This window comes from Megascapheus bottae, chromosome 6 (genome assembly GCF_031878675.1).
Source record: "Megascapheus bottae isolate mThoBot1 chromosome 6, mThoBot2.hap1, whole genome shotgun sequence".
NCBI lineage: Eukaryota > Metazoa > Chordata > Mammalia > Rodentia > Geomyidae > Megascapheus > Megascapheus bottae.
Genome location: NC_143514.1, coordinates 59,636,156 through 59,662,234, shown reverse-complemented (window position 1 = coordinate 59,662,234; position 26,079 = coordinate 59,636,156). Strand labels below are relative to the sequence as shown.

Sequence of the window (26,079 nt, the reverse complement as noted above, 5' to 3'; positions counted from 1 at the left end):
CATTTCCACCAAAGCACACTGTTAGGAGATGAAACAGTCTCTTGTATGTACATTCAGATCATTTGAACTTTTTCCTACCATGGTTTATTTTAATTTTCATTACTAAGGATGTAGAAAAAAAATGTCAAGCCTTATTCTTATCTAAGAATCTTAGGATTTCCCAAGATTTCATATGAACTAATTTGCTAACTGCAATAAAGACATCTTCAGGGCCCTGTTTTCAGATTTACATGCAAGAAGCCCTAAGATAAGCATAGTTCGCCTCCTAAAGTGTTGATCTCACACAGGGGAAATTTGCTAAGGAATGCTAAGGAATAAAGAATCAAATTCTGATTAGTAATACATGAAACATGTATTTCCCACTTACAGCAAATAGCTTACTAATACAGTCCAGATTTCTTAAGTACATGTTCTTTGCTTATAGGAGAATTTGAGAAGTACCATCTTGTTTTAGTTTTTGTTACCTGTCAGAATTTCCAGTCCTATGATTTTTGTGAGCCTAACTTAAAACAATGCATGATTAGATGCCTAGACCCCAAAATGTGGGTTTGCTGGCCAGAGTTATTTCTGCGGGGTCTTGACTCTCACTATACTCAAAGTTTCTGTTGTTATAAATACCTAAAAGTGCAACACTTCGCCTCTGGGACCTTCATGATACATAAAATAGATTTGAAAAGGATACTGCTGGCACTTAGTTTTCATTACTACTATTAAATATACCCACTTACACTTACATGTAATTTTTTTTCTCTCAGAGCCCCTGCCCATCAGAGATAAAAGCCAGCCAGCCAGCACTTGGGAAGCTGAGGCAGGATGAACAAGACTTTGAGGCCAACCTGGGCTACCTAGCAAATTCTAGGCCAACCTAGATAATATAGTAAAACCTTGCCTCAAAAAGTAAAAATGAAAAAGAATGAGAAGGACATGGACACCACATCAAAGCCACTCAGTCCTTAGAAAGATGATACCTTTGTAGGCAAAGATCCAAGTATAGAAAGTAGCCATGTCAGGGCTGGGCATTTGGCCCAGTGGTAGAGTGCTTGCCTAGCATGCATGAAGCCTGGGTTCAATTCCTCAGTACCACATACATATAAAAGAGCTGGAAATGGTGCTGTGGCTCAAGTGGTAAAATTCTAGCCTTGAGGAAAAACCCAAGGACACTGCTTAGGCCCTGAGCCCAAGCCCAGGACTGGCAAAAAAAAAAAAAAAAAGCCATCTCAGAAGGACCACTTAATATAAGTATATGTCTATTGTCCAATTTACTTGAATCCACTGTCTTAGAAAACAAGTTTATCCCTGTCAGCTACAAAATGATTTCATCTAACTAGATTCTAGCTAGCATAGGGATTATTTTAAACTTTATTTTCCTTGTTTTTCCAACACTGTGTTTTGCATAGTTTTTCTTAATGAATACAGGTTAACACTGAGAAGTATATGTATTCTACAGTGATATGCTCAAGGATATTAGGGACATTTGGGCTGCTTTTAAGTACATGTTTCTGAATTATTATGCAGTTTGAGTACTGTATTGAAGTACTTGTTTAGGACATCTGCCATATTGTACTGGTTGAATCTGCTTGGTGTATACAAATGAGATAATTTCTGTTATCTGTGGGCTCAACTGTCCACAGATTAAAAATACTTCAAAAGAAAACCTAAAACAACAATAAAAAATAATGTGAATGGAAAAACAATATAGCTTGCTATAACATTTACATTGTAGGTAGGTATTATAAATAATCCAGAGATTTAAGCTGTATGCAGGTTCTGGAACCAGTCCTGGAAGATGCCACAAATGTAGCTATCACTTTTGGGGGGGAGGGGGTGTCATGGGGCTTGAACTCAGCCTGGGCATTGTCCCTGAGCTCTTCAGCTCAAGGCTACCACCCTACCCTTGAGCCATAGGTCCACTTTCTGTTTTCTGGAGGTTAATTGGAGATTAGAGTCTCAGGTCCTTTTGTGCCAGGGCTGGCTTTAAACCTTTATCCTCAAATCTCAGCTTCCTGAGTATCTGATTACAGGCGTGAACCACCAGGCCTGGCTTAACTATCATTTTTCACTGTAAGAATCTGCTGTAGCAGTCTGCCTCTGCCTCCTAATTGTCACTGAGCTAAAAAAAGGAAATAAACAAGTATGTTAAAATTGTGTATAAAAGCCAGGCAAAGTGAAATACATTTATAATCCCAACACTCAGGAGGCAGAAAGAATCAAGAGTTCAAGGTTGGCCTGGTCTACTTAGTGAGACCCTGTCTCAAAACAAAACCTTAAATATGAACTAGAATTAAAGAAAGAGACTCTAGGGAGGTATAAATTCTGTTTGGGGTGACACCTCACCCCGTTTCTGAAGGCACTCAATATTGAATGTTGCTGGAAGATTTCAAGAAATTACTGAACACTACTATATGTTACTTGTATCAAGTGTACTGCTTCTGTAGTGCTTAAAATCCACTTGCTGCTTAGCTCTTTGCTGTAGCCAACTAGTTTCATTGTTGTCATGGATTCCTACCATGAATATTGTGACTATGAAGACTAGGAGCAGTCGGATGTGGGCTCATGTTGACAAGGCAAGCTTGAATCAAGAAGGGGGTGGGGAGCAAGCACTGATGGCTCAAGGATGTATGTAATACTAGAGACTTTATCTTCAAAATAATCAGCAAAATGCTGATCTAGATGCATGGCTTTAGTAAGAGTTCCAGCTATTAAAAAAAAAAGAACAAAAGTAAAAGTCCCCGAGTTTAAGCCCCAGTGTATGGGGTGGGGAATGGGGTACCCAGTAATAACCCATTTTTGTTGTTGTTGTTGTCAGTCATGAAGTTTGAACACAGGGTCTAGGTACTGTCCCTGAGCTCTTCTGCTCAAGTTAGCACTCTTAACGCTTGAGCCACATAGCCATGTCTGGTTTTCTGGTGGTTAATTGGAGATAAGAGTATTAAAAGTAGATAGTGACTATAAAATAATTACTGTCTTCCCTCAATCTGGAGGTACAAATCAGAAGCTCTGTTCCACTAATCCACCTAGTAGGGAAGTCAAAAGCATTGGGAAGTTTTTGCCTCCTTCTAGAGGGAAGGATGTTACTCCTGGTCATGCTGAGCTCATGGGAAGTGAAAACAATGAGAGGGAAAAGCTCTGTGTCAGTTCTACAATCCCCTGGAGGCTGAGTGAAAAGATTTTGTTGGACTCATTGTGAGGACTGAGTCATTTTTCTGATAAGAAAGTTGGGTTCCTGACTCATGTGCTACAGTCAGAATAAACTAATCTTCCCTACCGAAGTATAAACTAGATTCAGAAAATAGGACTTTGCTTTCAGATTCTAATTATTTTTATTAAGAGTAAAACACATGAAGATAAATAGTTTATAAAAAGAAATGTTTTGAGCCTTTTTTTTTTTTTTTTTTTTTTGCCAGTCCTGGGCTTGAGCTCAAGGCCTGAGCACTGTCCTTGGACTTTCTCAAGTCTAGAGCTCTACTGCTTGAGCCACAGAACTACTTCCAGCCCTTTTCTATGTGTGTTATCAAGGAATCGAACCCGAGTCTTGGTGCATGCTAGGCAAGCACTCCACCAGTAGGCCAAACTCCTGGCCCCCTTTTCTATTTGAATGGACTCATACCATTAGCATAGAATGTGTGCTAGAGCCAGGTGTGGGTGGCTCATGCCTGTAATCCTACCTACTCAGGAGACTGAGATCTTAGGATCACGATTCAAAGCCAGCCTGGGCAGGACAGGCCATGAGGCGCTTATCTCCAATTAACCACCTAAAAACTGTATATAGAGCTGTGGCTCAAAGTGATAGAATGCTAGCCTTGAACAAAAAGGCTCAGCACCCAGGCCTTGAGTTCAAGTCCCACACCTGGGGTGGGGATGTGTGTATAAGAAGAGGACTTTAATCTATGAGGTAGAAGTAGCACCGTCTCTGCTCTGCCTTGGCTAATGCCACTGGGAATAGTTGCAATAGAAAGATGAGTCAAATCTGTGGAGAATCTTCAGGCTTACTTGGGACTGTGCAGTAGCATTGATAAATCCATAAAGGTGCATGTAGGGAAAATTATTCCTCAAGGCCTTCCATTGAGTAATTCATAGACTGGTCAGATAAAAATGGCAGAAAGGGCTGAAGAGCCTTTTCTGGATTTCTTTATATGTTGGAAGTAGAAAGGAAGAAACCCTTCCAGAAGTCATAATGAGAATATTGAGCATGTTTTCAGAAAACCGGGAGGAAAAGACCCTGTCTAATCTCTTCAGGGAATTCCGTTTTCCTGAATGAAAAAGTTGGCTAAGGCTGGGCACGTTGGTTCACACCTGTAATCCTAGCTACTCAGGAGGCTGAGATCTGAGGTTCAAAACCAGGCCAGGCACAAAAGCACCTGAGACTCTTATCTCCATAATTGGAGTCTTCCTGTTTCTAGAGGAAACAGGAAATGGGGCTGAGGCTCCAGGGTAGGGCAGTACCCTTGAGCTGAAGAGCTCAGGGACCATGCCCAGGCCCAGGAGTGGGGTGGTAGCCTTGAGCTGAAGAGCTCAGGGACAGCACCAAGTACAAATTCAAGCCCCATGTTCTACCAAAAAAAAAAAAAATGCTAAAGAAAAGGAATTGTATGTGCCTAACAGGAGCCCAGCAAAAAAGGAAGGGCTTTCATAGCCCTGAAACTTGAGCCAAAAAATTTCCCTCATGTGACCTTCCTAGGAAGGGTTGGGGGGGGGGGGCGGGGAATTTGATGATAATAAGAGACTCTTAATTTGAAATTTTACCTTGAGGTTTTGTTTGGTTTTTGGTTGTGGGGCTTGAACTCAGAGCCTGAGCAGTGTCTTTGAGCTCTTTTGCTCAAAGCTAATGCTCTACCTCTTTGAATTTTAGAATTTTACCCTTATCTAGAATGGAAACAATTCTGTGCGTTAAGTCTTGTCTTCTATATGCTCCTACTGTTCTACCCTCATCCCTGCCATGAGAACCATACCGACCTCCCAGACAGGAAAGATGTGGTAGTTATGGCTTGATACCTGGGATCAGTATCAAGAACCCATATGTGCCTTCATTCACATTTGTGTATGCTTTAGGTGAGGCTTTGGACTTAGCTTTCTACTTCTTACTGACAAGAATAGTAGGAAATGGAAACCCCTTAAGGTCTGTTGAGTGTCTCAGGATTGGTTCACATCATCTAAGGATACATTGCAGATACAAGCTAACCAATCTTTCCCTTTCCCTTTCTTGTATCTGGGCCGGTGTGATGTCAGTGCAGCAGCAGGTATGGGATTGTTCTTTCCCCTAACTCAGGCTGAGCAGAATTCAGAATCAGATAACAGTACATTTAAAAATCTATCTGGGATAGCTAGCAATATAGCATCCTATTAAACTTTTTTTTAGGCCCCTTCATTTGATTTTTCTCCCTTCTCAAAGTAAACAAGCTTAGACTGCACCATAAGTACATGTGAAAACCCTTGAAAGACAGGACCCAGCATGAGCCCTGAAAGACTGCCAGTTTGCAGAGATAGTTGCTTCTTCGTTTCACATATTATAAAGCCAGTAACAGCCCATCTAAGGTTTTGCCACTTAGTACACCTGCCTGAGAATGAGTCACTAGAAGATAAAGCAAATGAGGTCAGCATTATCTTCCCACCCTGAGAGAGAAGGAAAATCAAACCCTAAAGATTTATCACCTGGAAGTTTAAATAACCCCAGCTTTACAGCAGCTGAGTGGCACTCTCCAAACGCATCCCTTGTGCTGACCATTGGGCTATCTTGCAATTTTTCCCTTCCTTTTTCTCCTCTCCTCTCTTACCTCTCCTCTCTCCTTTGCCCGCCTGCCTGCCTGCCTGCCTGCCTGCCTGCCTGCCTTCCTTCCTTCTTTCCTTCCTTCCTTCCTTCCTTCCTTCCTTCCTTCCTTCCTTCCTTCCTTCTTTTCCTCTCTTCTTCTCTCCCTCTCTCCCTCTTTTCCTCCTTTCTCTTTGCTTGTACCTTTTTTCTTTTTTTTTGTGGGTCATGGAGCTTGAACTCAGCCTGGGTGCTGTCCCTGAGCTCTTCAGCTCAAGGCTACCACCCTACCCCCTGGGCCTGGGCATTGTCCCTATGCTCTTCAACTCAAGACTACCACCCTACCCTTGAGCCAAACCCCACTTCCCATTTTCTAGAGGTTAATTGGAGATAAGAGTCTCAGGTCCTTTTGTGCCCCGGCTGACTTTCAACCTTGATCCTCAGATCTCAGCCTCCTGGGTAGCTAGGATTACAGGTGCAAGCCACCTGGCCCGGCTCCTTGTACCTTTTTAAAACAAGGCTACTACAGTGAAAACTAGAGTCTTAAAAGATTGACTCTACCCTAGAATCTAGTTTCTCAAATTCAACGCTATTGACATCTTGGAATGGGTGGTTGTTGTTGTTTTGGTTGGGGTTTTCTTTTTGAGGGGGAACTCTAATTATTGTAGGATGTTTAGCAACATCTCTGACTAGCAATAAGAAATGCCCAGTTAAAACAACCAAAATTGTGGCCAGTTATTGCCAAATGTCCTTTGGAAAGCACAATTGCCTTCCTGAAAATCTCTGCCCTAGAGTTGCCACCATTGAAATAGGTACTCGTTGAGTAAGTTATAGTTGTATAGCAAATAGCCACCTGATAATTTGATTATAACTCTGTGTAGCAGTAACAACTTCCTCTAAGTCAGTCTTCCTTTAGAGCAGCCCCTCAATATCTTATTTTCACTAGTGGTAAGCTGTGTTTTGAAATCTTGCTAGTCACTTTCCTGGCATGTGAAATTCACTTAAAATGTAGGGTGCAGGTATTTGGTTGTTAATGCATTTCCAAAGAAAATTAGAATTTTCTTTGTGGAAATATTTCAGAGTGCTTCCTTGTTCTGTGACTTTAAGAGGATACTACAATATGTCATTTGTGTATGGCAGCCAACTCAGTTTGGCCACTGATATTTATAACCCTATGTGACTACCCCCACCCCAAAGAATCCAGTGCTCTACAATAATCCTCCCCACCCCCACAATGCCAACTGGAGAAGGAAACTAGTACGGAGCCTTTGAGATATTAAAGCAATTAGGATGGCCCTGTTGTCTCAGCTACTTAGAAGGCTGAAACAGGAAGATCACTTGAGGCCAGGAATTGGAGGCCACGTTAGACCCAGTTACAAACAAAGAATACTGGGTACTTTGAAGCTGACTTTGTGTTGTTACCATTAGGCTACTTTTCCAAGAAAAAAACTGAATGCCACAGGTAACCCAGTCATATAACTACATCAAGGCATTCCTGCTTCAAAAGGCTGTCTCCTGCCAAGTAGATTCTTAGTCTTAGCTGTCCTAGTTGGGAAAACTGTAGCTATGAGGAGAATGTTCTTCCTCTCCACCTTCCTTGAGAGTTTGCCAAAATCAAGTACTTTTCAAATAGAGTATTTGGTATTGATTATGAATGATGAATGGAATATGCTATTTTCCTGACATCAGTTTCAAATGTTATCTTTCAGAGCTTTGGGCTGCCTGTGTTTGAGTATAAGTGTTATGTAGTAAGATGTTACATGATTCCCTTCTTGGAAGTTATGGAAGGGGATCCATATTTCTTTGATCCACCATGGATGGCACTTATTCTGTGCTAGTACTTGCGTAGGGAGGTACTAGGACTTCAGATCATTGCTAGTTAACAATAGAGAAATCAGCACAAGGAATTGCAATTAAGTGAACCAAGGAGAGACCTCAAGTCTAAATCCCTAGAAACCCCCAAACTCCAATTTGCAGAGAAGAAAACTGAGACTTAAAAGAGGTTAAAAAACATTTTTTCTTGTTGTTGTTCAAGTGCACAGTAAGTAAACTTTTGGTTTGGAATTGGAAAGGTCTGTTTGGCTCCAGAAGTCATGCTATTCCTATGGTCCTCACCTGGAGCAGATTGGCTACTTGAGGGACATTCAAAACTTTTTTGCTGTCAGAAGCAAGGAGGCTACTTCTAGATAAAGTAAATATACAGGAGTGAAGTAATGCACCCTCTATTTGGCAAATATAACTGCAACCCTTCTAATTATAATAAAAAATACTCAGGATGGGCCGGGAGTTTGGCCTAGTGGTTTAAGTGCTTGCCTAGCATGCACAAAGACCCGGGTTCGATTCCTTGGTACCACATATATACAAAAAAGCCGGAAGTGGTGCTGAGGCTCAAGTGGTAGAGCTCTAGCCTTGAGAAAGTCCAAGGACAGCGCTCAGGCCCTGAGCTCAAGCCCAGGACTGGCAAAAAAAAAAAAAATACACAGGACATTCCTTTACAATATAAAGAATTACTTAGCCCACTGGAAGGAAGGAAGGAGAAGGGGAGACAGTGGACTTGCTTTTTGCTTCTTGAGATTCAATGACATGTAATGTAAGAACTAAGTGATGAAATAATTCTGGAATGCTTCCTGAAGAAGCTTCCATGATTTTCCTCTCCTTTTTCAAAAAATAGTTAAGAAATAGGGGTGCTTCTAAGAGTAACTTTTAGAGATTTATTGAATAGTCAGAATCCTGGTGAACTAATTTGAGTTAGTGACTAAAGAATTCACTCCATATTTGACCAGGCCCTGCCCCACCCTGCCACAAGGCTCCTGCTGTGGAAATCAGTCAGCTATGTATCTCCAGCTACTTCCTGTAGGGTGTGTAATGGAATGGCATCAGCCTTGCACCAGCTGGGAATACTGATCTCTGCAATTTTATCAGATTCTGTCTCTTGAGTTTAGCGGTTTGGAACAAAAGACCCCTTTGTTAGGAAGACAGAGAGCTGGTATGATTGGACGGTCACTTTGTACACACAGAGTTCCCACGAAAAAGCACACATAAGTTATTTTGTCGCCTTCTAAGATTTGCATCTCCATAATGGACTTCTCAAGCTTCTGTCTGTATTCACCCTTTCTGTGACTATATATCCTTCCCTCAAGTTAGATGGAAAGAGCCATCAGATCTGATTAATAGACTGTTAGAAACTGGTCTGTTTCTATACCCTAGGATATTTCTCCTTCTTTCTTAGATCGCATATTAGTCTCCCTTGTCTTTCCCTTCCTGTTTCCTGTGTGGACTGTTCACTCTAGCCACTGTGGACAATCCTGTACATTTTACCTGTTTTAACTTCTAGCCATACTTGAAGGCATAGCTCTAGTCCTACCTTATTAAAAAGCTTTCCTGAACTTCCTAGCTATTCCATCTGACTACCCAAATCATTTAGTCCTTATTACATATTGCCTAATTTGAGCACTTAATGCTTAAATTTGTCTATCCCTTTTCTCAGTGAATCCTTTTTTGTGTCCCTCAAAGTAAATAGCACATTGATGTGTAAATAGTTGAAGACAAGTGAATATTGGACTGGTTGGATCAAGGCCCTTTATTTTCATAAACCATGTGAGCCCTAGGATTCAAAGTGTGGTCTACTCTGCCACACTTAAGGAAGATTCTTAGTGCCTTGAAGACATTATAATCTTGGAAGCCTGGTTTTCTCACCTTTTCATCATCTGTCTGTGTATGTATTCTTCTCTACTATAGCTTAGATTAAGAGCATATAATCGCATGTCAGTATTAGCCCAAACAGCAAAAGTAGGACAGAAACTTGCTATTAGAAATGCACTTGAAGATGTTATAATTATACATCACTTAACAGTTATTGTCATTTATACAATTAATGGATAGTTAACAAGAGTCTTCATACTTCAGCCTGGTAAAGTTGGGAAAAAAATAGTATCCATATTCAAGTTGGAAATACCTACGTTTGACTACTAACTCTGTCAATACAATCTGGAAATAGATTACTAGCTCTGTGATTACAAGCTAAGTGCCCATGGAGAAAATTACTTAAATTCTCTGTATCCTGATTATTTAAATATAAAATATGAACAGTAAGTTGTACCTTTAGGGGTTTTATGATAATAAAATGAGACTATATAGACCAAAGCACTGACTTATATTAGGTACTCAGTAAATAGTAACAACTTCCCTAGATATACACATTAAAATACTGTGCAATATTTTTTAAAAGATCAGTTTTACTTCTTCATACCTAGGGATGAATCTAAAGCTCATATCACTAGGTTAGATCTTTATCTTTTTGAAACAATGAAAATTATAAAGATGAACTAAAGTTAGTTTACAGCAACAGTGAAGTATATAGATGGTTAGACAGCCTTCATAAACAGATTTAGTAGGGCTTATTTCTGACTCTAGAATAACAATGCATAGGCAGGTTATGACGCCTTTACGTTTTTGCATACATACATAAATATACATGTTTATTTATTAATTTATACATTTCCATCAGAATCCCACAACCAGCAAGTATTCTGGGATGTTATTTTCAAAACATTAACCAGAATTAACCAGAAGACGTTACCAGCTCAGTAACTTTCCTAGTGGTGCATTTGCTCATCAGATTAGCTTTAATGATCTCAGAGTCCGTGGCCTAATTACAGTCACATTTATCAGAGACCATGTTCTAGCCTCCATTGCCAAACAATGGCAAGTACTAAGACAGTATCTTTAGGAGAGACATCTCTTTTTTTTTTTTTTTTTTTTTTGCCAGTCCTGGGCTTCGGCTCAGGGCCTGAGCACTGTCCTTGGACTTTCTCAAGGCTAGAGCTCTACCACTTGAGCCTCAGCACCACTTCCGGCTTTTTTCTATGTATGTGGTACCGAGGAATCGAACCCGGGTCCTCATGCATGCTAGGCAAGCACTTTAACCACTAGGCCAAACTCCCGGCCCCGAGAGACATCTCTTAATATTAGTAAGTCTTAAAGTATAAAGATAGAAGGGGAAAATATGGACTTAGTTCCAAACACAACCACAGATAAAAATACAGATACATTTCATCTCGGTCAGTTTTCATACCAGATTGAGATGTTTTACAATAAGACTTCCATTTTTTATGATTTTTAGCAAATATGAATGTCTTGTGTATATGAGTCAAAGAAGATAATTCAAAGAAATTAGGATTCTCCTGCTTGAATTCAGGATACCCACTACAGTAAACCAAACTATGTTTGATAGGATTCTTTAAACTCAAACCTAAATTATTTGCCTGTTTGTGAGCAGCAGTAGTAGGAATTGCTTTAGTGATCCTTGTCCATTTAACCATTGTGGAAACTAAAGCAGTGTCCTAGGTGCCTACCTATCACTTTACAGCCATTGTTATTTGATCATGTACAGTTAGCAAGAGTCTTCATATTTTATTCCGCCTGGTGCAAAGAGAGGAAAAAATATACCTACAGAACAGTGGTGACTTCTCAAGCCCCCAAGAAGCTGCTTGGTTCTTCCACCTCTTCCATTAATGCTATGTTAGTATCGTCAAGGAAAGTAGAAAGTAATTATGCAGGAGGGAATCCACTTTGTATATGCAACTGCCAGGTGGCATAAAGGAATTGGAGGATTCTTCAGACTGGTCACCTTATGATTCTGAAGAAGAGAACCAGAGGTTCCAGGGAAACTAACTTTGGAAAAGCAAAAAAGAAGAGTAACTTAATCACATAAATGTTGAGAAAAAGCACAGGATTTTCTTTTTCATATTTGAATAATGCCTCATTTTTATTCTAGTATCACAGGATATTTGTACCACTGGTTTTGTTAAGTAAGCATCTAATTTTTTTTTTTTGCCAGTCCTGGAGCTTGAACTCAGGGCCTGAACACTTTCCTTGGGCTTTTTCCTCAAGACTAGCACTCTGCCATTTGAGCCACAGCACCATGTCTGGCTTTTTCTATGTATGTGGTACCAAGGAATCGAACCCGGGTCTTCATGCATGCTAGGCAAGCACTCTACCACTAGGCCAAACTCTCAGCCCATAAGCATTTAATTTTTACAAATTCTGCAAATACACCAAAATTTAGCTAATCAGAAGTAAGTAGTTACAAAATTAAAGAATTTATAAAGTTATGCTATCTTATTTAGTGTAATATTTAGAGCATGTGATTGTTGGAATATGGCCATATTTTGTTTCTTTTGTTTACTTTAAAAAGCAGTTAGTACAGTTAGACTTTTGCACATTACCTGCCTTACGAAATGGTAACACCTCTGTAGAACACCTTAATGATAACAATAGAATTATATTTCTAAAAAATGTACGTTAAAAACATGGAAGTAATTAAATTTAAAACTGTCATATTTTTTTTCAGTATGAGGGCCAGATGTAGTTTCGGAAAAATTAAGGTGAATATATTTTATTTTTAGAAAAGTTAAAGATACTTTGATCTTGAGGGTTTAAATAGGTGATAATCAAACTTCTAAAACAATAACAAAGAGATAAAATATTAGCACAGAGTTGGGAAAATAAATTTCATTTAAAAAAAAAACAAACATTAAAAGAGACCTGGGATATGCTGGGCGTGTGGCCTAATGGGAGAGTGCTTGCCTAACATGCATGAAGCCCTGTGTTCAATTCCTTGATACCACATACACAGAAAAAGCCAGAAGTGGTACTGTGGCTCAAGTGGTAGCCCACTAGCCTTGAGAAAGCCCAAGGACAGTGCCCAGGCCCTGAGTTCAAGCCCCAGGACTGCCCTCCGCGCCCCCCCCCCCCCCAAAAAAAAAGACTTGAGTCAGCTGGCCACCCAGTGGCTCACACCTATAATCCTCACTATTCAGGAGGCTGAGACCTGAGAATTTCAGTTCAAAGCCATCCTGGGCAGGAAAGTCTGTGAAACTCTTATCTCCAATTAACAACAGCAACAACAAAAAGCCAGAAGTGGAGCTGTGGCTCAAGTGATTGAGCATTTGTGCTCAAGGCTAGTGCTCTAAAATAGCACCAAGGCCCTGAATTCAAGCTTTAGTGCGCACATGCACACGTGCGAGCACACACAGAGTAAAACAAAATTTTGAAAAGAGGAATTTCGAATTCTTCTAAAGTTGTGTATCAGTACAAAATAGGTCAATCAAGCCATAAACCCAGGGCTGTGACTAAAGCTAGAGTTTTTATTTCATTTTTCAAGATAGCCAGTGGTGGGCCGGGAGTTTGGCCTCGTGGTAAAGTGTGTGCCTAGCGTACACAAAGACCCAGGTTCAATTCCTTGGTGTACCATATACATAGGGAAAAAAAAGGCAGAAGTGGTGCTGTGGCTCAAGTGGTAGAGCTCTAGCCTTGAGAAAGCCCAAGAACAGTGCTCAGGCCCTGAGTTCAAAGCCCAGGACTGACAGAAAAAAAAAAAAAAGATAGCCAGTGGTATAAAGAGTTGAAAATATCTGCTAAGTGATATTCTTGCTTTCTTGCATCACTTTTGCTCATTGTCAACCTGTCAGTTTTCAAAATTATCCTTGTTTTGTGAAATTGGTTTGAAACAAATGCTTATTTTCATACAAAAAAAATTGCTTGATTAACAAAATGCAAGAGACAGGTTTCAAATACTTCTATATTATTTATTCTGTCTCCTTTTCTAAGTTTCTGTTTTGTTTTGTTGGTCATGAGGCTTGAACTCAAGGCCTGGGCATAGTCCCTGAGCTCTTTTGCTCAAGGCTACTGCCCTGCCTCTTTGAACCACAGCTCCACTTCCAGTGTTCTGGTGATAAATTGGAGATAGTCTCATGAGGACTTTTCTATCTGGTCTGGCTTTGAACTGTGATCCTCAGATCTCAGCCTCCTGAGTAGCGAGGATTATAGGCGTGAGCGATCAGCCCCTAGCTTCCTTTTCTAAGTTTTGAGAGAAATTCCTTGGAGATTCACACAAGGAAGTTTCTCATAGAAAGAGACAAATAATTTTGTAATAGTCATGCCATGCTGAACTTAAATTATGTTTCAAGGAAATGATCTACATTACCACTTTTTTTTTTTTTTTGGCCAGTCCTGAGGGTTGAACTCGGGGCCTGGGCACTGTCCTTGGACACTTTTTGTCCACTTGAGCTACAGCACCATTTCTGGTTTTTTCTGAGTATGTGGTACCAGGGCTTTGTGCATGGTAGTCAAGCACTCTACCACTAGGCTATGCTCCTGGTCCCTATGTTATCACTTTCACAGGACAACCCCTTTGAACTTTAGACCAGGTGGAGCTCCTTTAAACCATTTCTCATGGCACTTGTTTGCTTTTCTTCATAGTTAAGTGTTTAAGGTGATAAGTCTCCACTACTAGATTGTAGGTTCTTGATGCTCTCCTGCTCATCTGTTTCTCTTTAGTTCCTATAGTTTAAGAAACATAGTTGACTCTAACAGATGGTTGCTGAATAAAACAAAGAATATAACCCTGGGCAGGAGAAATACCTTTATGATAGAGAGCATATGTAGTTCTATCATCTGTCCTTGTTTCTGTTTTCAGTCTGTAAGATGAACAGCTCCACAGTATTAATTGGAGGCAGAGAAGCCCTCCAAAACTACTGTTCTACACTAAAAAAGAGAGCCAAGGGGCTGGGAGTTTGGCCTAGTGGTAGAGTGCTTGCCTAGCATGCACAAAGACCTGGGTTCGATTCCTCAGTACCACATACATAGAAAAAAAGCCAGAAATGGTGCTGATGCCCAAGTGGTAGAGCTCTAGCCTTGAGAAAGTCCAAGGATCCAAGGACAGTGCTCAGGCCCTGAGCTCAAGCCCAGGACTGCAAAAAAAAAAAAAACAAGTGGATATTAAAGCATTAACATTCTTTTTTCCCTGTAACTTCTGTCTGTCCTGCTATGAAGTCCAAATGTGTTCTATAACTTTTTTTTTTTGTCAGTGGTGGAACTTAAACTCAGGGCCTGTGTGCTGTCCCTGAGCTTTATTGCTCAAGGCTAATACTTTACCACTTCAAGCCACAGTACCACTCCCAGTTTTCTAGGGGTTAATTGGAGATTAGTCTCATGGATTTTCCTGCCCAGACTGGCTTTGAACTGAAATCCTGAGGCCTCAGCCTCTTGAAAAGTTAGGATTACATGTATGACCCACCAGCACCCAGCTCTCTATGACTTCTTTCATAACTTCCTACCTCATTTTCACTAGTTGTGGTATTTTTGACCAGTATATTTTACCATCCTGAGCTTCATTTAGGAATTAGGAATTAGGTTTTGTATTGTTTTTATACTGGTCCTGAGGCTTCCCTGAGCTTTGTTTTGCTCAAGGCTAGCACTCTTATCACTTTGAGCCACAACTCCATTTCCAGTTTTTTGGTTGTTAATTGGAGATAAGAATCTCATGGATTTATCTGCCCGTGCTGACTTTGAACTGCAAACCTCAGGTCTGAGCCTCTTGAGTAGCTAGGATGATAGGCATGAGCCAAGAGAGCCTGGCCAAGAATTTGGTTTGTTGTTGTTGTTTAATGGAATAAAATGATGCCAGTTGAATGAGTTTCATATACTTAAGAAACTTTCTACATATCACTCAATTCACAACGTTCTTCCATATTTTTCAGGTAACTAAATCTTAAGGTAGTAGTATTTTTCTGAATAAAGCACAACTTCCATGGCGAGGCATTTGTGAATGGTGAACTAGCCTTGAGCTTATTTGCCATTCTAACCTCTCACTTTTCCCTGCCATACTCATTCTTCTTAAGTCATGCTGAGTTAGAATTTCCTTCTTTAGGAACGTTGCTTTCATGTCTGTAGTTCTTCATTTGGAGATACTTGTCTTCACAGTCTCTGATTATTTATATTCTAATATGTAACCATGGATCCCTGTAGGACTCTTTCCTGATTCTCCCTGCTTTCTGTCAGATTTTTTTTTTCCTCTGATTTGCAGACGCTTCAATGCTTTTGTCATCACCAGATGTCTAGAAACAGGAAAGGGCTTACAGAGGTCATGGGAGTTCCTGCAGAGTGTGTGGAAAGTTTTTTCTTGGGTTCAAAACTATATAAGAGCTCAAAGAGCTTTGAAATCCTTAGTTTCCCATTTAAAACCAACTCTATAGTATATTGTGATGCTTTTTGAACCACTACTATAGCCAACTTTATAATAATGAAAGCAGGAAAGGATGGTAATGACTGATGCCTAACAGGTACAGACTAATACTGTGGAGTTCCCACTTGTAAGTAAAGCATGTAAAATCTCAGTATCCAAAGAGGAAAAGCATTTTGTAGATCTAAAATGAGCAAGATCTAACCAGTCTTCTGTGTCCTCTTCTATTTCAAGAAAGTTCCATCCAGTAGATGAAAAGACATTTTAGAACATAAAGAGTAGATGTAAGATCATAGATTGTCCTTTTGGGCTGGCAGTTCAGAGCTGAGGCAGACAAAGGCAAAGTGCCAAGTCCAAAACTTGGAAATGGAGTGTTGAGTGTGAGGAGACTCCACCCAGCTGCCTTTAATTAAAAAGACAGCAGGAAGGGCTAAAAGAGCCAGGATTGTTCTTCTTCCAGGTTCACTGAAGGAAAATCTGACACCAAATCCTGTTCTTAGGAATTTCAAAATAAGTATGGAATTCTTTGAGCTCCATAATCCACTCAACTGGAAACTAATTTGAAATGTGGCTTGAGCATATATATTTGTTGTTTCAGGGGTGGGGAAAGTATGTGAAGAGGTACTCTGGAACTCTCTTTTTAAGAAAGCATCTCTTAAACATTTTATACATGGCATGTTAAATTCACAGATGCCTTTTTTTTTTTTTTAATAGCTATCAGAGCACCAAGAGGCTAAAAGTTGTATCAGGTATTCATTTCAGTCACTGAAATGGCTGGCTATTGGCAGACTTCCACATACCAAAACTAAAGAGAAACTCATGAACAGATAAAAAGAAAGAGAAAAGAGACTATATTTATTAAAATACATAGTAATAGAGGGAGGGGTTTGAACAAAGCACTCATGCAGGGTTTTTTTGTTGTTGTTTTGTTTTTTGTTTTTATGTACTGTTCTGGGGCTTGAACTCAGGGCCTGGGTGATTTCATTTACCTTTACCTTTTTTTTTTTCCCTGTCAGTTGTGGGACTTGAATTCTGGGCCTGGGTGTTATCCCTAGCTCTTCAGCTCAAGGCTCCTGCCCTACTCCTTGAGCCCCAGTGCCACTTCTGGTTTTCTGGTGGTTAATTGGAGATAAGAGTCACTCAGTCTTTAGTGCCTGCCTGGGCTGGCTTTGAACTATGATCCTCAGATCTCAGCCTTCTGAATATCTAGGATTACAGGCATGAGTCACTATCACCTGGAATGTAATGTTTTCTATACTTTGGTCATGTTTCAACTTATTGAGAATTTCTAGCACCTTAATTAAGAGTATGACTAAAGCTGAAAAATAATTTGAATCTGAACTACTGAAAAAGTAATTTTAATCTAAACTTCACAGTTGCTAGAATGATGTATTTTACTGACATACTAGACAAGAGGTAGAATAATTTGGATAAGAAGGGGTAGTGTTAATTTAAAAAAAAATTGAATTGATTGGCACCTGACTTGGTGAGGAAACAGGAAAGGAATTTCTAGCCATGAAGGTTGTGATTACACATTAAATCATTCTTTATAACAGAATAACCACCCACCCTTAGTCCAGAGCCAGAATTCCTCAGATTCTTCCAACCAGAGGGCCATTGGCATGCTAAACAGTCTGTTATGGTATCTGAACACTTAAGTAAATGTATTTGGCTAGGGAGATTTGCTAGTGAAATTGATCTTGTCTTCACTGTTTTTTTTTTCCCAACTGTACTGACGGATTAAAAGAAAAACTTAAATATAGACTTATAGAACTGTTATGTTCCAGATTTGTAAGTTGATTAATTCTTAGGGTCACAGAGTGTCAGAGTTAGGATGGAGTTTTAAAACATCCTGAACAAATGAGAGACGTTGTAAATGTATATCTCTAAATCTCTTGTTTGAATTTCTTCTCAAATACTTGTGGGATTCAGAAAGTTACCCTTAATAAGGGACACCCTATTCTTTGAATAGCTGCCAGAAAGCTCTTTGTTGGTTTGAAATCTGCCCTTGGATTTTAGTATGCCAGCTTAAGAAGACATTTAGAACATTTTTTTTTCCTCCCACATCCCATCTCTCCAGATATTTCATGTTGATCATATCTCCTGGAGCTTTATTTCTTAGATCAAATGTTCTTGTTTCTTTCTACTGTGTGTTCATTGTGCAGAGTTCTTACTATCTTGCAGTATAGACCAAGATTTCCCAGGATTCCAAGCTACTCCTTTGAAAATCTAGAACGAAAGAATATTAAAAGTAAGCTATGGAGACATAATCTAGTCTGTCTGTACTCTTTTGTTTTCCAGTAGGTAGAATTGATCAGCAATGAAAACTGATCCTTCCTCTTGCCAGAGAAAATGTGTTAATTCTGCTTTTTGGCTTCACCCCATACCTCATTTTTGTCAGAGATCTGTCTGGCTCCTTAAGTATGCCCAAGGCTCAGCTCAGAGTTTCACTGCCAGATCTACATCACCAAGTACTGGCTTCATTTACCATTTGTGTGAGGGGTAGAAGTAACTTTTCTGTAAGTTTTATTATCTATGTTGACATATGATCCAACAGGAATTCAGACATTTTCATATACTCTTTTTTTCCTTCATAAAATCGAAAAGTGACTGTCATCACAAAGGCATCTCTGAGATGCAGCTGCCTCTGGTGAACAGCTTCCTGGGTTGCCCTTGTACTCTCTTTGTTTAGCCTAAGGTATTTCTAAACCAAAAGATGGTGGACGATTATGGAACATGTTTCTGTAATATTTTCTTTTCAGAGAGTTGAAACACAGACCTGTACGTTGCCTCTAGCACTAAGCAGGTTCTGGTTTCCTAAGATTTACGTAGCAATAAAGGATCCCAGATGTTTTGAGAATGGGGTATTGCGCCCCCCTGGTCGTTTGACACCACTAAGGTGTGAAGATAGAGAAGTTCAAGTGGATGTATGTACTGAAAAGCTTGACAAGGGGAAGACAGGTAGACTGCCTAGAGTTTATTTATTAACTTGGCTCCATGCGTGATGGAATTCCTTGGGACACTAGCAAAGTTCTGTGTTTAAGGGTGGCTCGTTCTTCCTCTGGCAGGAGGCATGCAGAAGGTGATAACCTTTGGCGACCTGTCAGCGTCTTGCCGGCGGTCCGACACCCTGTGTTACCCTGCCGGCAGATGGGGCCCCGCGTGGCCCTCGCCAGAACCAGCTGGCAGCGGAGGTGGGAGCGCCCCTTCTGGGTTGCTTCGTCCTTGGACTGGGCTGGGAGCTGACGGGTGGGAACGAGGCCGGGGTGAGAGGGCCGGGCCAGCGGAAGGGGGCGGGGCTTTCCTTTGTCAGGGGATTTGCGCGGCGCGCGGAGGCTCGGGTTGGTGCGGCTCTGCGCCACGCGCCCGCCCTGGGGGCGGGGCTTCCCCTTGCGGCCTAGGGCGCATTGGGCGTGGGCTTCCGAGCCAAGCGGATGGCGCCCGTGATGCCTCATTCCGAACCCGGTAGAAGCTCCTCCCTCGGAGCCTCGGCCGCCAATCCTATCCGCCGCCCCTCTGGGGTCGCCTCTTTCCCGGGTCCGCCCCCTTGAGCCCCGCCCCTGCCCTCCTCCCTGAGCTCTCGGCGCAGCGTGCTCCCCCCCCCCCCGGCATCCAGGGGGGGGCTGCCCGGGCGGGGCAGCGCAGCAGCGGCGGCGGCGGCGGTGGCGTCGGCGTCGGAGCGGGGAGCTGGAGGAGAGCCGCCCGCCAGCCAAGCACTCCCAGCGATCTGTGAACGAAAGGGCCTCGCGGCGCAAGGCCAGGCGGATCGTCCCCCGCCCGGACGGAGCAGAGCCTTTTGTTCCCAGCCAGAAGTTTGCATGCCGTGACAGCTGCGGGCAGGGAGGACGATGGGGCCGCGGGGCCCGCAGCGCGGTGAATAGAGGCGGCTGCTTGTCATGCAGCCCACGGCACGGAGGCTGCGGGCGGGGGACTGGCGGCGGCGGCGGCGGGGGAGGCGGCGCCCACAGCACTTGGGACTCAGCTGCCAGAGGGACAAACTAACTTCCTGAGCGCGGGACCAGAGGCCGGCGCGGTCCGAAGCCACCTGCTCGCCTATGGTGAGGTGACCCTGGCCCTTGGGGCACACGGCAGGCTTGGGAGGAACGGGCGGTGCTGAGCAAGCCCCTCGGCGGCCCCTTGGCCGCTGCTGCAGCCTGCCAGCTTCCAAAAGGCCCGGCGCGAGGTTCTCCACGCGCCTTGTTTTGCCGCCACAGCCTAGGGTTGGCCTGGAAGCCACAACAATGCCGTGATGTTTTGGAGACAGGAAACCCTAAACTGGCCCGGAACGAAGGACTTCCTGTGTTTAAAGTTGCAGGAATATCCGCCAGCCAGCCCAGTTCAAATGCAAACACCCCAACTAGAGAAGACGAATGCTTAATTCAGTCCAGCTGGACTCTCCAGAGCTGTAATAGAGGATAAAATGAAAGGAATTCTTAGCTTGGGCTATACTTGAAGACTAGCGACTGTGGCATTGTTACTAAAGGACAAGGTATACATTGACTGCTTCCACCTCTGCTTTGGTGAAAAGTGAGTGGAACTAGATTGGGAATAAGACTTGTCAATATCAAATGTTTTTTTTGCTGACTGAATGTAAAAGAGCAGTGCTCCTTAAATAAAATTTAAAAAAATAGAAGCCATACAAGAAACTATTTTATGCTTGTTGATTAAATAATACCATTTATCTGTCTGTAACTATGAAGCTGCTAACCCGCAAGGAGAAAGCTGTTTGTCTTAGAGCTTCTCGCAGAATGATTTCAAAGTGTAACTACCAGGTCTTTCAAGAGCAGATGCAATTGATGGTTTGAAGAATAAACATGTGAAAAGGATTTATAATTCATGTAGAATGCATTTTTAGGAAACCTGTGAAACAGTTTTTGACAAGAGTGAAGGTTCATCTTGACTGAAACAGTATGGGTAAGCCATTGAGCAGGCCAGACTGTTTAAGGCGGAACCCTACCTGCCTGGGAAAGGGAGAGGATGAGGATGGCTATATAGAGGATTGCTATGTTCCACAGCGATCTATATATGATACAATGAGGATAAATGAGCAGATTGACCAGGGGTCAAAGCTTAATCAAAATTCAAAAAGCACCATGGAAAAGATGGAAGGGGGTACCTTATCCAGCAATGGTACATTAGGAGCAGCATCAAATGTTTTTGACTCTAGAGTGCCAGAAGGCAAAAAGCTGGATGAGAGAATAATATTTGATGCCTTAAAACTAAGCAGTGATGTGCAAAAGTCAGTGCCTGTGCCACCCAGAAGGCGACCAAATGCAGAACGCAAAGACAACATTAATAGGAGATCCTGGAAGTCCTTCATGCCACCTAATTTCCCAGAATTTGCAGAAAGGATGGAAGCTTCTCTCAGTGAAGTTTCAGAAGCTGGTGCTTCTAATCCTTCCTTGCAAGAGAAGAAGGAATCCAGTTCTGTATTGACAGAAAGCTGTGGTCATTTGGACCACAGGGAACCTCAGTCAGAGTCAGTAACTTTGGAACATGTGTCCAAATCCATAGCTCTTCAAGAAATGCAAGATGTGAAAAACTTAAATGGAGATGGCCAGGACTTCAGATTCCAGCAGCATAGTGAGAGCTCTCCACATGAATTCCAGCCTCTGGTAGCAGAAGCTGCATTAGCAAGTGGTAACACAGATGTAAAGCAGGAATACAGATTCTCAAGTGCAACCTGGCCCAGGGTCATGAAAAGTTCTGCTAAGGGAGGTTTTAGTGAGAAGCAGCACCCCCTTGGGGACCCAGTCTGCACTGTGGAAATGCCACCTCTCTCTCCTTGCCTGAGTGAGGAGCTGTTAGATCCAGCATTACCTATTCTTATAACTCCCAGCCTGAGAGAGAAAACAGAGTCTGAACTAAAGTTTGAGGAGGATGAGCGGTGGATCATGATGGAGGCTGAGGAGGAATGGGAGGAAGAAAAACTGTCGGAAACAGGAGGAAAGACACTTCTAATGGCAGATGAGAACATCAGCCTAGCAGATATTTTTGAAGAAAGAGAACAAGTAAACACAGTAGCAGTAGTGGAAACCAGAACTGATTGCTTAGCTGCTGTCTTGGGGACTTTTGACCATGTAGCCAATGATCAGATTTGTTGCCCTAAAGACTCACAGCCAACTGGAGACCAAGTGGCTTCTTTTCCTAATGATATACCCCTGGATTGCAGTTTTGTTTTTGCAGGTGAGAGTACACTTGATGAGATGAAAACTAGAACTGCTCAGGAGCTAGAAGATCTTGTTTTAGAATTAGAATGTCCTGTTGATGCAGAGCAGCTCTCTGACACAGATTCAGTACAGATGTTTCTTGAACTTGAAAAGGAGTGTTTATGTGAAGGAGTAACTCCTTCAGATGAACTACAGAATCAAGCCTCTTCTGAAGGGCTGGCTGCATCCCACAATGCAGAAAATTCATTTCTAATTAGTCATTTTTCAGGGGCTGCCTTAGATAAGGAACAGAACACAGACATATTAAATGTAAAGGAAAAGGACCATGATACTGGATTGGATTGTGAATATATTAATACCCTGGATTCTTCCCAGGTATCTAATGCTGTAGAATTTACTGTCTATTCTGATATGAGGGACATTTATAAGGACTGTGAAAAAGTGCCTTTTAACCTTGAGATTGTAGGGAAATATAAATCTCCAGGTGATCTGGAATCACTGGGTGAGCTGGACACAATAGGGTTATTGAACTCTGATCAGAACACTTCCTATGAAGAAAAATCAATCTTGCTTGCTTCTGAGGTTGCCAAAGAAAATGGCAATTTGTCCCATGTAGACTGCAGTCAAACTGAGGGAAATGTGGAGGAGAATATTGAGAGGGTCTCCCTTAGTTTTCCATTTGAATCCAAACTAAGAGATGTTACCTCAGGACCTGAAGTAGAGGTGGTGTTGTCTGATTCAAGTTTATTAACAGATGAGATTCATTTGGAAAGTGAGAAAGAAGCTATTGATCAAGAAAATAACAATATGATATGCTTGGGAAATGTGGACTCATGTGTATTATCTGTAGAAAAAGTTTGTAATGAGGCTAGTGAGGCACAAGAGCTGGATTATCAAGCCAAACTTTGGGAGAGTGGAGACTTCCCAGAACAGGTCTTCCAGGATCTCCAGAGAAAACCTTCAGAGTCAGAAGTTCTGAATTTACACCTACTAACGGGAGAAGTGAGACATAAAAGAGATGGAGTAGAAACTATGAATGATGAAAAGCTTGAGCTGGATCTGGCATCATCACAGGGAGAGAAGATGGAAATTCGAGATTCAAATTCAAGTCTGAATACTTTTCCAGAGGAACAAGTTACCAAAGCAAGTAATAGTGAGCTAGTTTTAGAGGGATGGATATCCAACCAACAGATATCTATCATGACTGCTATAGCACCTACTCCAGAAGACATCTCTGTTGTTGCAGTGTCTGCCCAAGAGGGGTCTGCTGTCTCAGCTGCTCCTATAGAAATCTCAGAGGAGGACATCCCAGTTGCCTCAGTGGCTACCATAGACACATATATCCCAGCCATTGTAGTGGTCACCTTAGAAGAAGATGTCACAGATGCTCCAATACTAACCTCAGAGAGAGCTGCCACCCTAACTATTGCAGTACCTGCTCCTGAAGGTTCTGTTCAAGCTGCTGTAGTATCCTCTTTATTGAAGACTGCTCCAGCTGCTGCAGCAGCCCTCACAGAGGAGGATGTGTCAGCTGTTGCAGAGTCTTCCCTAGAGAGGACTACTCCAATTGCCACTGTACCCATCACAGAAGAGGATGACACCCTAGAAGGGCTTGGCACTCCAGCTGCCTCAGAGCCCACCCCAGAGGATCCTGGCTCTCCAGCTGTTACAGTGTCGGAACCATATCCTTCAGCTGCAGCAGAAACTGCACTGCCAGCTCTTGAAGGACCCCCCACCCCAGAGGAACTTGTTGCCCTAAATACTGCAGTGCCAACTATCCCAGAGAAGCCTGCTTCCCTAACTCTTGCAGGACCTTCTACCCCAGAGAAGCCGAATGCCTTAGCTGCTTCAGAGTCCTCCCCAGGGGAGCCTGATACTACATTTACAGATTCTACTACAGATTTTACTGCAACTCTGGCTCCTGCAGAACCTACCCCAACAAAGCCTAATACCCCAGCTGTTAGTGTATTCACCCCCGAAGGACCTGCTATTCTAGCTGCTGAAGTGCCTGCTATGGAGGAGGTTTTCACCACTGGTGGACCCTTCCAGGGAGGTACTCTCCACACTGATTCAGTGCCTTTCTCAGAAGAAGGAACCTCTTTTCTTGAGGAGGCTTCCCTCTCTGAAATGTGGATCAAGGAAGACCTTGATTCTGAAGCATTAGGAATAAAAGAAGTGACTGGCACAGCTCTACATGAGAAAGTTCCTTTGGCTGAAACTGATGGATTAAATTCAAATGAGGTAATTGTTGCTCATTTTGCTGCCAGCAAGGATCTAAAGAGTAAAGTGAGATTTGCAAGGTGTCTAACTTGGTGTTAATTTAGAAATTAAATAACTAGTCCTCTCTTCTGTTCATTTTGTACTCCTGATGTAAAAATTATAGGCTTACATTTTTAAAAAGATGAACAGCAAAGTGTGATTCTGACTTTGAGATACAGATTGTTCTTTCCTTAATCAAGAAACCTGAGTACACATTGATGATAGTAGTTGGGCAGAAGCCAAAGTGTGAGCTTTGAGTAAGACCTGGATTACTATTTAACCACTTAGGAAAAATCAGTTAAGATATCCCAAGTCTTTACTCTCTTCTTTCAGTAAGATGTGAAGATTGTAAGGATAAAATGGCAGTGCATTTAAAGTACTGGGTGTGTGTAAGATTTCAGTCACGGCTACATTCTTTACTTTTCCTTAAAATAGATGCTCTGGTTCACTAGAATTCACCAGAAGAGTTGGGGTAAAAGCAGTACAAAGATGTGTAAGAGCTTTCTAAAGGCAAATAGGTATGTTTCTTAAAAGTCAGAGGCATATTATTTATGAAAAAATTAAGAGGTATTTTAGTCATCATGAAAAACTGCCTTTGTGTCCTTAAGCAAGTCATTTTCTTTTCCTGGAGCTCTTATTTCTTAAGAGTCTATAAATAGATCTTTAGCTCTGAGAGTTTTGGCTTTTGTTTTTGCTACAGCGTCTAGCTTTTACCTGGAACTCACTATAGCCCACACTGATCTCTTAACTCTCAGATCCTTCTGCCTTAGCTTCCTGAGTGCTGGGATTACAAGTGTATAATACTACACCTGTCTCTTTAGTTCTAGATTCTAAATGTTAAATGATAATGTGTTAGGAAACAGTTGAAAACAGTGTTTTACATCATTGAACCCTCCTAGTGAAAGGAATTTAAAATCAGCTACTTTCTGCTGTTTTGATCCAGTGGACCCAAATGACCAGTGTCATTTTGGTCACTGGTAAAGAGTAAAGGGTTCAGCTGGGCATGGTGGCTCACACCTGTAATCCTAGCTACTCAAGGCTGAGATATGAAGATTGCAGTTTAAAGCCAGCTTAGACACTAAAGCTTGGGCTCAGGGCTTGAGCACTGTCCTTGGGCTTTCTCAAGGCTAGAGCTCTACCACTTGAGCCTCAGCAGCACTTCCGGCTTTTTGCTATGTATGCGGGGTACCGAGGAATTGAACCTGGGTCTTCCTGCATGCTAGGCAAGCACTCTACCACTAGGCCAAACTCCCGGTCCTCAAGTCCATGAGACTCTTATCTCCAATTAACCACTAGACAACTGGAAGTGTTACTGTGGCTCAGAGGGTAGGGTGGTAGCCTTGAGCTGAAGAGCTCAAGGATAACACCCAGGCCCAGAGGTAGGGTGGTAGCCTTGAGCTGAAGAACACAGGACAGCGCCCAGGCCCAGAGTTCAAGCCCCATGACGAACACACACAAAAAGAGCAAAGGGTTCAGAGGTTTAATCTGATGTAGTCAAGGTTAACTAAGTGAGAGTTGTTAGGGCTAACTATCCAGTGGTCCCAAAACATAATAGGCATTCCATGCTGACTGAATGAATAGCAATCTTCTATAATGTAAGTGGATATTACTAAAAAAAAAAAAAAGATGAATTTTCTTATCTGCCCCATTGCAGAACTCTAAAAATGCAGCTCCCAGCCATGTGGCAATGGCTCACACTTATAATCCTAGCTACTCAGAAGATTGAGGCCCGAGGATCACAGTTTGAAGCCAGTCTGGGAAGGAAAGTCCACGAAAAACGTACTGCCAGTTTACCATGAGAAAGCCAGGAGTGGCGTTGTAGCTCACTTGGGAAACCACTAAACCCAATAAACATACCTTCTAGAATGCTGCAGGAGGCAATT

General features: G+C 42.0%; 2 protein-coding genes across 18 annotated transcripts in view; both read left to right on the top strand.

Annotated features, from left to right (window-relative positions):
* Nucleotides 1–26,079, top strand: part of Macf1 (microtubule actin crosslinking factor 1) — a 372,611-nt gene that overhangs the window by 280,061 nt on the left and 66,471 nt on the right. The gene's annotated exons all lie outside the window — the stretch shown is intronic.
* Nucleotides 19,467–24,256, top strand: LOC150062056 (microtubule-actin cross-linking factor 1, isoforms 6/7-like). The gene has a single exon (XM_090333643.1). It carries the CDS (start codon nucleotides 20,678–20,680, stop codon nucleotides 24,254–24,256), a length of 3,579 nt encoding a protein of 1,192 aa, XP_090189769.1. The 5' UTR covers nucleotides 19,467–20,677.

Bases quoted from the DNA above. Each gene is read 5' to 3' on its own strand.
- LOC150062056 (XM_090333643.1), top strand. From the start codon at position 20,678: ATGGGTAAGCCATTGAGCAGGCCAGACTGTTTAAGGCGGAACCCTACC.